The sequence below is a fragment of the Cyprinodon tularosa genome, unplaced genomic scaffold (genome assembly GCF_016077235.1).
Source record: "Cyprinodon tularosa strain WSP-4 unplaced genomic scaffold, ASM1607723v1 ctg54, whole genome shotgun sequence".
NCBI classification, from domain to species: domain Eukaryota; kingdom Metazoa; phylum Chordata; class Actinopteri; order Cyprinodontiformes; family Cyprinodontidae; genus Cyprinodon; species Cyprinodon tularosa.
This window is the reverse complement of record NW_024039274.1, coordinates 518590-531844: the sequence shown is the minus strand read 5'-3', so window position 1 is coordinate 531844 and position 13255 is coordinate 518590. Positions and strand designations below refer to the sequence as shown.

At 38.4% G+C, this 13255-nt stretch overlaps 1 protein-coding gene across 1 annotated transcript in view; it reads left to right on the top strand.

The window, feature by feature from the left end:
* eif2ak3 (eukaryotic translation initiation factor 2-alpha kinase 3) overlaps positions 1-12671 on the top strand; it is a 47010-nt gene extending 34339 nt beyond the window's left edge. The window contains exons 11-18 of the mRNA XM_038304652.1: positions 767-889; positions 2105-2254; positions 2336-2879; positions 5419-5592; positions 5677-5850; positions 5950-6051; positions 8498-8560; positions 9742-12671. Coding sequence (XP_038160580.1) covers positions 767-889; positions 2105-2254; positions 2336-2879; positions 5419-5592; positions 5677-5850; positions 5950-6051; positions 8498-8560; positions 9742-9924 — 1513 coding nt within the window. The 3' untranslated portion in view covers positions 9925-12671. The remainder of the gene's footprint in view (positions 1-766; positions 890-2104; positions 2255-2335; positions 2880-5418; positions 5593-5676; positions 5851-5949; positions 6052-8497; positions 8561-9741) is intronic.
* The last annotated feature ends 584 nt before the right edge of the window (positions 12672-13255 follow it).

Sequence of the window (13255 nt, the reverse complement as noted above, 5' to 3'; positions counted from 1 at the left end):
TAAAATGTGGAAATATATAATCCCACTTAGGAAAAAGTAAATATAACACCTAACATATTAAGAAAAAACAAAATCTAAGAAAGCAGCAAACTCTCAAAACTTGTTTTTTTTTATTAAGAATTTAATTTTCTTTTCTTGATTGCATTTTTGAAATTTTTCATTTACAAAACCTGTTGTTTTGCCTGCAAAAAATAATGGAACAAAATTGACTCCGTAATTTGAATTGCTGAAAGAGGTTTTAAAGATTTGAGAAATCAATATCTTTCTTTGAACTTTAGATGACAGCTTTATAAAAAAGAGAAATGAAAAACTTAAACTACTTATTTAGGTTGAAGCTAACACTTAAGCATAGCGGGATACTATTCTGTCTCTTCCTAAAAGTCCTCAGATAAATGTGAGAGCCAGCTGTCCAGCATCATTTTGTGCTCATTTATTGATTCACATTGATACATAAAGAGTCATTCTATTTGTCGGTTGACAGTCTGGTCTCCTAAAATACAGATTTTTTTAACTAGGTTTTCTATGTTTAACCTTTTATTTTCTTCGCCTAGAATTTTAAAGTGTTATAAATGAAACTTATTTGGATTCTTTTCCTATGTTATTTTGAGTACTGGCTACTTTTTAACCTTAAGGATAATCTAACAATCTGCCATCCAAACAAAAGGCCTTTCGCAGCTTGAATTTTTTTGTGGAATTACCTGTTAACTGGACACTTTTAGCCTCCACTCTTCTTTTCAGTAATAACCAACGTTTATTCCCCCCTCAGGTACCTGACAGACTTCGAGCCCGTGCAGTGCCTTGGCAGAGGGGGCTTCGGTGTTGTCTTTGAAGCCCGTAATAAAGTGGACGACTGCAACTACGCCATCAAAAGAATCCGCCTGCCCAACAGGTAGCGGCTCTTGCTGGCTGGAGCAAACTTCCTTGCTGGAGGCAGTTAGCGCTCCCTTTAGCTCTGTTCTCCTTTAAAGCTGCTGAAGCTAGTTATGTAAGCTGTTGCCTACTTGTTAAACACAGAAAAACACACCGGCTGGACTGGCTGTTTGAAACCAATATTAGCACTGCATTTATTATTCAACCAGACAAGCGTGGAGGTACGGAGTGATTTTTATTCCATTATTGTTGCAAACAATAAACACGTTTTGCAAATGAGGAAAAAAAAAAGGTTTTGAGAGTTACTTTGCTGTTTTCTCAGAATGTATATATTTTTTACATTTTTAATCATATTTTATGACATTTTATTTTTTCAAATCTAAAGAAATTACCATTTTATATTTTAGAATTGCATGTATTTAAATTTCTTCAAAAATGTGTGGATTCTTTACCCCTCCCTCCAGAGGAAAGGTCACCACCAGAAGTAAATGAATGCAATTTGAAATAATGCATGTCATCAAACTCGATTTGAAAAGTAGACATTTGAAAAAACAGAATACCAAAAGAAAATATGAAAAATATTAGAAAATAGAAAAGTTACTCTCGAAAACTTTTTTTTTTTATTATTGTAATTTTTTTCAGTTTCATGTCTCGATAAATTATTTTTTTTAATCTCCATTTACAAATCACATTTTTGCAACAATAATGGAATGAAATTCACTCCATACCCTTGGAGCTTTGCTTGCCTTTGTATTTTAAATCTAGTGACTTTTTTAATTCTAATTGTAAGAGTCTTGCAGCTGTAATTTATTTTAATGCTTCACAATTTTAAAATGAGAATATGAGACGAGTAAAAACAGTTTGTTGTTGCCCTGGTTGGTCCTGTTACCATGATAGTTTTACCCAAAATAGAGCTGAATGCCTTTATGCAGTTGGGTTTTTGGGTAATCAGACTGTATTTATGGTTAAAGCTGTAACCAACAACAAAACCAGACGGCATGTTTGAGGGAAAAACTGACTGTAGCAAATGTAAAGAAGGGAGAAGATGGAAAATCTGAGGCTGAAACGACGCAGAAACTCATAGGAAGAAAGGTCCCTAGTTTTTTATTTTTTTTTTTATTTTAGTCCAACCATTAACCAGAGGGATCAGATACAAAGCTGCAGAAATAATGGAGGTGTTTCAGCCATATGTGAGGAAAGAGTGAAGCCTCATGTTCAGTTTCCTGTCATTCAGGGAGCTGGCCCGGGAGAAGGTGATGCGAGAGGTGAAGGCCTTGGCCAAGCTGGAGCACCCTGGGATCATCCGGTACTTCAACGCCTGGCAGGAGAGCCCACCTGAGGGCTGGCAGGAAGAAATGGACCAGAGATTGCATAAGGATGTCAGGTTAGATGGGTGTTTTGTTTGTATTTCAGCTTAAATTCTCTGCATATTCACTTTGAATGTAACTTCTTATTTCGTTTTCAGTACCGCTGACTGGCCAATGAGCATCCTGGACCCCATGGAGGTGCTGTCATTCAAAGTACCGGTGTCCAGCTCTCTGTCCCCCACCTCTGTTCCGGGGGGAGACACTCTGGAGGCGTCCGTTGACGCTCAGGTTCTCTCCAACAGCACAGTGGGCTTTGAGGCAGAGGACACCAACCTTTCCTTCCAGCCGCTTCTCGGCCACGACAGCCTGATGTCTGAGAGGGACAGCCAGGCAGACCCCGACGCCTCAGACACCCCCGACTCATTCGAGCTCTGTCCTCCCCGTGGGCCTAGCGACTGCACCTCCTCATCCTTTGACATCGTGTTCGAGGACTCTGGCTGCGACCGAGATGCAGAGGCTGACACAGACTCAGGGCCGAACACAGCCAGTCCCAAAACACTGAAGGAGAAGAAAACTTCTTCTTCACTCAGCAGACAGCAGGAGGTTGTTTCACCTTCCACCTCCAGTCCTCCTCGCCCAACCACGCTCACGTTGGCTCTTCCTGCTAATTCAGCGCCACAGCGCTTCCAGCCTTCCCCAAAGGTTATTAACACAACTCTATCTATTTTATTTGACATGTAGCTCACTTAGTTTTTAATTTCTAAAACTGGGTGATATTTATACCTTTCAAATGGAGGCGAACATTCGACACCATATGAGGAATCAGTGTTATAGGTCAGGGGTTACCTACTTTTTTAAGGCTTAGAGCTACTTCATGGGTATTGAGTCATAGGTGGCGGCTTTCACCTAAACTTTATGCATATTTACCATATTTTAATTATTTCTTTTCATTTCTAATTTTCTGTTTGATTTTAGATTTTTTGAAATCTCTATAAATACAAGTTTGATTAAAAAAGAGGAGCAACAGAACTAAACAGCCCACTGGTGAGTTGTTGTATTTTCAGAAGGGAGGGCCTGTTAGTGTTTGTGGGCACCCTGTTGGTGACCCCTGCTATAGATAAATGGTTTGACTATTAGAAAATAGTTGTGGTTGTGATTGACAGCGGCGCACTGGTAATTACAGCAACACAAACATGGCGTGCAGTCGTATGAGACGAAGCAACTCCCTCCCATTTCTTCACCAGAGACAGAGCAGGTGGGGAGGGGGGAATCTGTGGAGGGGGCCGCAGCCTCTGCTCCCTCCTCTTCATCAGAAACTATCCAAACCAAACACTCTTCATTAGCAAAACGTAATAACTTTTATATATTTTGATTGGACAGGTGTTTACTATTTGTTTTAACTTCTATTATTAGTAAGATAATAATTTACATTAATTTTACATTGTAAAAAAACTAGAGACTGACCAATACAGTTTTTTTAAACTGATACAGATTATTTTGACATCAGTCTAGCTGATCCCTGACGTGTGCTGCTGATTTCTCAGGGCTGATTTTTTATTTTATTTTTTTGGCAGATATGCCAAATCTTTACTTTATCTTCCACTATTTACATCAGCGCTACCAAAAGTAGGGAACAGGATGCCCCAGGTGGGCAGACACCAAGTGGGGGGGGTCAGGAGATGGTTTTCACCAGAGCAATGGAGATAGGAAAGTTGCGCCACTGAAAGACCAATGAGTTAGGATGCCAGGGCATCCAGTTGTTCGGCTCATTTGAAAAACAAGCAGATCTGTGATAGATGGAGCGCGTTCTGTATTTATTTAAAAAAATAAACCACCACTATTAAAGCGCTTACTGATTGAGAGGTTATAGAGCTCTAGTGTTAGCCATGTGACATGTGAGCCTGTTTCACTCTTCTCTCATGTTGACTCATTTGTTTATAGATGTTGGCCTTCTGTTTACATGATCAAAGATGAGCAGAGCAACTTAAATATTATTTTCTAATAGTTATTCTAAATAATTAATAATTTCAATTGAAATGCTAACATGAGCGGCTAACTTCCCTCAAACTATCGAAGCTCTGTGTGTCACCGTCGCTCTCTAAAACGTTGCCTGTCAGAACTCTCGTATCTCTATGCCTCTGGTTTTCACAGCCTTGATGTGATCCCTGAGGTGTATGGAGGCCCAAAAATATATTAAGAAAATTTTTATAATAATTGTGAATTTCCCATGAAATATAAATAAAGATTTGTTACATTTATATGTAAAACATGAATCAGATAAAATTATTTTTTAAATAATTACACTATTAAACTGGATATTGCACATTTAAAAAAACTAAAAAGGTCCTGTTAAATAATTATGAATACATTTAAAATTATGTATCAAATAATGAAATGTTTTAAAAATAAATTTGTTTAAAAATTAATAAAATTACTTAACTTAATATAAATAAGTATAAAGTATTTATAATGTAAAGTCTGTTGCATTGTTATTTTTGGGGTCACTAGTTAAATTGTTTGGGAGCCCCTGATTTTACATGATAAGAATCACTCAGTAATAACAGTTGTTACATAAGTCTCAGTTTAAACAAACAGAAACATTTATTAACAAATAAAACAAAACAATAATGGAGGACCAATAGAGGGAGGAGCAATACTTCGCACCATTTGGAGGCATGGATGCTGAATGCACTAATGAATCAGCTAACAAATGTGTTTATCGACCAATCAAGCAAAAAAAAATGCAAGTACCCAATAATATCTGCTTACCGATAATCTTTATAAGACACCAATTTAATTCTCCCAGCGTAGACCTGCTTAAATCAGTTCTCCTACATCATGTCCCCAGCTAAGCCTATTGCAAAGTCGAACACAGTAAGTATCCCTTTTCAACCCCAAATGTCCAGCAGCTGATTTAGGGATGAAAAGTTCTTTAAACTGTATTTAACATGTTAATTAGCATGACTGACATTGTTAGCATTACCTCATCCATGTGTCTGCAGATTATAAATCCTTACCTCAACTCTGAGATTTCCAGAAGGCCTCCAACATTTCAAACTTTCAAACATTGAAATGTTCAAGAGATTAAACAAAGTGGGATTTGCTGTGACACATCCAGCCTTCCTGTTATCTCAATGAAGTCTTGATCTCATTTGCTTTCTCACAGTATAACAGAATGGTAGCTACTTTTTTTTGTTCTCTTGATTGGACTGCAACTTAAATAAAACCCTCCTACCTGCAGGTGTACCTGTACATCCAGATGCAGCTCTGTCGGAAGGAGAACCTGAAGGACTGGATGGCTCAGCGCTGCTTGCCGGACCAGAGGGAGCTCAACCAATGTCTGGACATCTTCCTGCAGATCGCAGAGGCTGTCGACTTCCTGCACAGTAAGGGTCTCATGCACAGAGACCTTAAGGTAAACGGATACCTAATCTAAGCCAAGCCTCCGTTTATCCTCTAAAAAATTCGTTTTTAGAGCAAAGTTGTCTATTTTCTGCAGCCTTCCAACATCTTCTTCACCATGGATGATGTGGTGAAAGTGGGAGACTTTGGCCTGGTGACTGCTATGGACCAGGAGGATGATGAGGAGGAGCCGAGCGTCCTGACACCTGCTCCCCTCCTCACCCGGCACACAGGCCAGGTCGGCACCAAGCTCTACATGAGTCCAGAGCAGGTGGGGGAACGCTGTGTGGAATATTTGCTTTCACTGTGTTACAAACAGCGACAAAATAAACCTGCTGGTTTGGTTTGTTGTGTTTTCTTTTTCCTGCAGCTCTCTGGTAACTCGTACTCTCATAAAGTGGACATTTACTCACTGGGTTTGATCCTGTTTGAGCTGCTGTATCCCTTCAGAACCCAGATGGAGAGAGTGAGGGTGAGTCAGCAAACACCCAGGCATCTAATTAGCTCATGGCTTTAAACCCATTAAACCTTTTCACCTTTTTTAATGATACAACAACAAGTTTCAATGTATCCTGTTATTTTTTTGCCATTTCTAAAGTAATACATTGTTGCAAAGTGGACAGAAAACAATTCATGGTTTTAAAATGTTAATGTTACTCTAATCTAGAGCAGCTGGTCCTAATTGAATAAATGAACTTTTTTTATACAATGGAGAAACACAGCAGTTCTTAGTAGCTCAAAAAGTAGGTACAGAAGGTTGGGGGGGGAGACAATATGCAAAGAAAAAAAGAGTAGCATCAGTGAATGAAGAGCTAGGTGCGTGAGAACGCTGGGCACCTTTTTCCATCTGGGTGAGGGCGAAAAAGAGCAGGGAACGCTCTTTATGGGGGGAATGATATGCAAAGAAAAAAAGAGTAGCATCAGTGAACGTGTTGTTACTTAGAATATTCTTAAAATATATTAAACTGTTTTTCTGCTTTTTGTCTGTTATAATATTTATCAGAGAACAACAACATTTGAAGAGCAGCGAACATATCAGACACATCAGTGATATAGAAGAAGTTTACAGCAGACTAAAGGGTCGGTTATCCTCCCGCAGCAGTGTGTAGCAGTGAGGTTGTCGCAGATATTTTTGATTTATACCCAATATTAAGCGTGTTCTGCGCTATGTTATTCCACGCCACAACACAAGAAGGACAATAAGGAATTAGCTGTGGGTCTAGATCTGGCCGAGGTGGTGAGGAAGTGGGGCAAGTTTGTGCAACAATGGAGGGACATGAGGATGAAAAAGAGCGGGGATCCAGGTGGAAAAAGGGTCCCAGCGTTCTCATGCACCTCGCTCTTCTAGCAGGTCCAACTTCACGAGTCGTTTTCAACAATGGCGGTCATACAAACAAAACAAGCCGGTAAGGTAACAAACAGGAAATACGCATAGTGTAGAGCGGATGTAGATTTGACCAATCAGAGGCCTCCTGTCTGCGATCACCTAAAATTTGGGAGAGGTGCAACAGAGTGTCTGCGGAAGGGGGGGGCATATTTGCACTCACTGCGACACACACGCAGACGACCTGGTTTCTGTGTATAAATCAGCCTTTAGGATGTATTAGCTTTAGCACAAACTTTACATATCTCAGAACAGCTCAGTCTTAAAGGGAAGAACTATGGTTATCCTGCTAACCTACCAACAAGTTCCTCTCTGCCTGGAAAACATACATGTAAGAAACACCCAATGATCAGTGGGGTGTCTGTGGGAGCTGCATATGTTCTCAACTCAGGTGGGAGAATCTAGAAAACAGGAAAATATTCCCTGGATCAGGAAATAAGTTACCATTGTCTGATCCTGAAGGTGAGCCGACTAGCGTGTTAAGCTGAAACCGTTTCATATATGCAGCTTGATAAAATTATTGCTGTTACAAATTTTTCAATCATGTAGCCAGTTGCTTTTATGTTCGTTTTTAGTTGATTTCTTTGCATAATTCCAAGAATGTGTCCTTGTGAATTATGACAAACAGGAAGCAGGCGCTGAAAAAGCCCTTTAACACCTTTAAAGTTTACCACAAACCATGTTGGAGACGTAGTAAATATTGTTGGAGTAGGTAACCAGGTGGGATGAGACCAAAACGGTGGCAGAAAACAACCAATAGATATCAAACTGAAGACAGCAGTGACAGCAACAAGTTGTTGGCACCATCATCCTCTGGGAATCATTAGGAACAGGAAACCTGACCAGTCAGACTAGGAGAAAATCTGTTTAATTCGCCACACATTGACCCCCCGGCAGAACAATGGTCATAAACTAACAGCTGATGGGTTTATATCAAAGCAAGAATGTCAATTTAAGAATCTGTGACTTCAACATATGTAAACTAATGTTAACATTCAGCCTGACAGAGTGTCTGCTTTTATACATAGGAGAACAGGCAACGTTTCAGTCTCTAGATGATCAGACCTGGAGGGATATGGAGCTACAATTGTAACTGTATACCATGTAGAATATTTTAATAAATAATTTAAATTCAACAGCACAGCTATGGGTAATTCTTTGTAGTCTGGAGTAAAGCTTTCCTTAAAGATTTATAAAAGTTTGAGGTTGAAACATGAAACAATAAAAGCATCTTTGACAAGATGCAATAGTTCAACATGCAGAAGATTCTATGCTTCGAACTACAAAAATGTTTAATCAGGCTTAGGGTGTTAATTCATTAAGAAATGTACCCCCTAATATATTATCCTGTGTTTCGGATAAACATTAATAAGCTAACGTTGTGCTTTTGTTTAGAAATTCTCTGTCAGATCGTGCAGATTTGTCAGTTCCTGATGAAGTATAATAGAGATTTCTTACGTCTCTCTGTAACAAAGGCTTCATGATGAGCCATCAGGACCGCTCCACTCACAGGTGTTTACCTTCTACCTTTCAGACGCTCACAGAGGTGAGAGATCTGCGCTTCCCAGAGGTTTTCTCCAAAAACAACGCTCAGGAGGTGAGTGGTCACCTGCTGCCACATAGTGGCTACAAATACAAATAACACCTCACTAACTATTACTACTTATACTGAGTAAACAGACAGAATAATGGAAGGTCACAGAGATTAAAGATTGGGTTTTCAGAAACATTTGATTCCCTTTAACATAATAAGATATATTTATCTATAAACAAATATTACTTTAATCTTCTTTAATAAAAAAAAAAAGAAAAATCCCTTTTTACAGCCGTATTATTGTCTTCACTCAGCCATATAATCAAAAGTAAAAGTTTTGATATCCCTTATGTATCTTCTCAATTTCTCACATTAGAATTTAAGACTCTAATGTATTAAAGCTGATGTAACATGTTTGAAATTTACATCTTGGCTCCATAAGCAGAGATGCATAGTTTTATACAAAGTTTTAAGACTTATTCTTTATTTTCTTTCCTTCCTGTTTTTAGCTCAATCAGCTCAAACTAGCTTCCCTTTCTCTTCCTGTGCAGTTATATGCAGTTATCTTTCTTAATCTTTAATAGAATGGCTTTAGGTTTGCCGTATGTTTTCCTGTTAATATAAATCCCATTGTGGGTTAGATTAACAGGATGGTTTAAACTTGAATCATGGTCAAATAGCTAACTCTGCACACATATGAAATGAATTTACAACCTCTATTAACTATACAAATTTGTTGACAAATTCCAGGCTCAACATTTTTCAAATAAAAGCCCTTAATTAAGCTAGTTAAAATCAATAAATTAAATAGCTACTACAAAAAAAAGTTAAATGGACAAATAAAAGTGGTTGAGAACCATTACCAATAAAATGGTTCAATAATATCACTTTTCAGCATAGATTTTGTTTTTGTCCAAGTTTGTCTTGAAAAAATTGGATTAAGGTCAAATTAGCGGTGCACCGATTAACAATCTTTAAAAAGCCTGAAATGCCCATTCTGATCTTGACCAATATATATTGATTTTGTTTAATTAACAGTGTTAGTTGTTGTAAGATCACAGAAACCTTCAATATTTTGGCAATAAAAACTTCTAAAATAATTGCTCTTAAATATAAATCAAAGTTTATCGCCATCAAGTTTTTTAGTTTCAGCGCAACTAAATGGAAAATATAACAAGTGAAATGAGAACTATGAGCTTCTTGAACTGTTTGGATGACGGATATCTCTGGTTCTGTGTTAACAGCTGAGCATGGTCCGCAGCATGCTGTCTCTGAGTCCTAGTGAGCGTCCGGAGGCAGCTGACATCACTGCCATGTCCCTCTTCCAGGAGCTGGAGCTGCCCTGCCGGCTCGCCGTCAGGCAGCGCTCCCGCAGCTACAGCTCCTCTTCAATGGGTCGTCCCTCACGTCAGACATCATCCAGCTGAAAATCCGTCCCCTTCAATCTGCCCTCCCTAGCTCCCAATCCGCTGATATTCTACCCAAGCCCCCCCTGGTCATCATCATCTCATCAACCAAGAAAACTTACACAAACATTTAAAAACAGACAATATCCTGCACCGTTAATTTAGCAAACTTGTGTCATTTATTGTTAATGCAGCATTATAAGATCCTGCTTTCACCCTTAAACAGGAAAGGTTACTTCCAAAGGGGATGGACTTTGCTTAAGGTGGACTTGCAGAAATGTCTTTGTGGGTATTTAAACAAAATCTGAATAACAGATGTGGAAACGCTATGGCTTCCAGTCAGCTCTATGTAAAACTGCCCAGTCATTTATCTGCAGCATCTACCTGAGATTCTTCTGTGAGAAAAACTGCTGCTTTCTGTTCTCCAGCATGGCAGATGTAATCATTCTTAACTCTTAAGTCAGTGACAGCGATGCTTAAAGAAAAAGATCTGGTCTAAACATGCTGCCCGCTCCCACACTGAACCAGTGTTCACTTCAAACAAACATGCTACACCTCAGGTATCCAAACCAAGGGGACACTCCAAAGGGGCCTTTGATGCTTGTCTTCTGACACAATCTGCCTGATTTGGGAGACCAAAAAAAAAAAAAGGAATCGTTTTCATAATCGTTTTTAAATAAGATCTTGTATTGCATAGAAAGGAGATTAAATCCTGTCCATCAGATGTGACTTGCCTTTAGAAAGGGGCGGTTTGCCCTCTCAGAGTGAATGCTGAGCTTATGTCTTTTTGCATGGATCAGACCGGAAATGAAGGAATGAATGGGAGTTTCTTTTTTTTTTTTTTTCCTTTGAGTAAATTTTCCAGATCGATTTTCCGAGGTGCTTCAACCTTTTCTAACACCTCTTCTTTACTATCTGTACATAGCTGAAGTCAAACCTTGTGTATATCTTTTCCTTTTCTTAAGATAACTTTGTGCGATGTTGTACATATCTAAGGCCCCATTGCTTGTAAAAGGCTTTTTTTTTCATATTGAACTGTAAGATAGTGTGATATACTGTGAGAGACGAAACAAAGAGGAGGTTCGCTCTTTGCCATTAATGGATAGCTGAATGTTACAGTGTGACCCCACACACACAGACAGATGACAGCGGTCACATCCTGGAAACTTCTCAGTGTTTGTTTTCATTCATTTGGGCAACAAAATGGAGAGCTTTGCCTTGCTTTGAAAGAAGGGAGGGGAGCTTGCAGGAGCCAGATTGCCATTTGAAGGACAGCTAAGTGTACTTTTCTGTAACCGATAACTCGCCTCATATTATGGATTATCTTGACCGTTGTGATTTAACACTTTCCTGCTCACTCACAAAAACCCTACAGATCCACTGATCACCTTTTCCAGGCCGATGGAAAGACCTGATGGCTGCTGGTTATGATAAAATAACCAAATCCCTATTTGTAGAGATGCATTGAATAATCGGGAGGAGACTTTAATCTCTGAACAAACCGTAGCAAAGCATTAGGAGTTTGTGATAACCACAACTCAGTTTGGATGATGGTAAATTCTATCCAAGTCCAAAAAGGTGCATAAAAGTTAGCTGATGTGTTTACAGACCCAAAATTGTAGGTATTTTCAGTTTTGAGAAGTTAAAACATGTCTGATCTATTGTAGCTTAAATGGTGCATCTCTACAGAAATGAACACATCCTGAGTTCTTCAGCTCTCATGTGTTGCAGGAAAGCAGCATTTGCTTGAAGTCATCACTGTTTAATCCTCTCTGCTCAGCCTGTGGGGAACCTGGACCTGCTGACGGTTGTCTAATCCTCATGGCCTTTGTTTTATGTGCTGGAAGAGTCACATGACCTGTTTGGAACTACACACAAACTGTTAATTGTAGTTGTGCTTTCTATGATTGTACTTTTCTAAAGATTTTCTTTTTCACGAGTGCAGTTTTTTTCATTCCTCTGCAGGTTTTTATATAATTTAAGTCGGACGCAGGAAATCAAGCAGATTTTTCGTTCTTTGACCTGATCAGCATATAGAGAATAGTACATGGTAAACAAAAAAAAAAAATAAAGTTCTACTCTTTTCTATTTCTAAACAAAACATCCTCACAGTCTGTTTGTTAAGAGCTTTTTATATGATTGAGCCACATCTAACCAAACCCTTTACATTTACATTTTTGTAAGTTAGTTCAATCCTTTTATGAGAGGATGTTTTTGTAAAATTAATATGTAATTCTTCTCTTTAATTATTGGGGGTTTTCCTAGAGAAATTGTTCTGGAGGTTCTGGAAATATGTTTACTCCAAAGAGCTGTTGCATAAAGAAAAAAAAAATCCTGTACTTTATTCACCTACCTATACCGTATCATCTTTGTGTACTGACTCCAGCATTACTGATTAGTGTATTATCAGAAGGTTAACACGTTTTTGAGACAATAGAAAATGTGATTCCATTAATTTTTTCATCCTTTTGTTTTTTGTTTTTTTTTAAACCTGAGCAGTTTTCTCAGATAATTGTTCAAATAAAAATGAAGTTCTTTGTGTGTCTCAGGCCTCTGGCTGGACAGGCAGTTGCTTGATCCTGCACACCCATCCTGTTTCTCTCCCCCTTTGTTGAACTGTAAATATGTCAATTTGGTTTATTTATGTTTTGTTGGCGTGATCAATCCTTTGGGGGTTGGTGTAATACTGAGCGCTTCATGCCATGGAGCGCATTGAAATACGACTTCTTATAAGTCTGAACTTAATAAACTGTTCTCTACAATTTTCACAGTTGTCTCATCGGTCATTGTGTCAATACATTTTTTGCATTTTGATAACCAAAATGTTTGTATATTGTATATAATTTGTATATTTTATTCGAAATAAGAATTAATGTTTGAGAATAGAAACTTCTTTATTTCCAAAGCATAATTATATGAATTAATTCCACAAATACATTTTTTTTTTGTCATTGTTTTTTGACACAAACCAAAAATCTACCTGTTGAAAGTCTGTGCTCAAACTCTCTTATGGGTGAATTTCAACTTGCAAGTACAAATTTGGATTCTTCTGCATCTCACCTGACCCACCGGGTCGCCGGCGACCCGTTTTAAAGCGTTTACAAATAAAAACTCAGAATGCATGAAAATTACACAGGTAAAATATTTAGCAATATAGACACATTAGACATCGTCGGAAAGCTTAGATTCTCCACAATTCAACCACCAAGTTCATTTTATGGACACCGCGAGCACCAAAGCAAAATTAACAGATATAGCAGCATGTCAAAATGTAAACATGACAAAGCGGCCACAACAAGCAATCACGTATTTATTACTGCTGTTCAAAAAAAGACCTACAATTTTCTAGAAT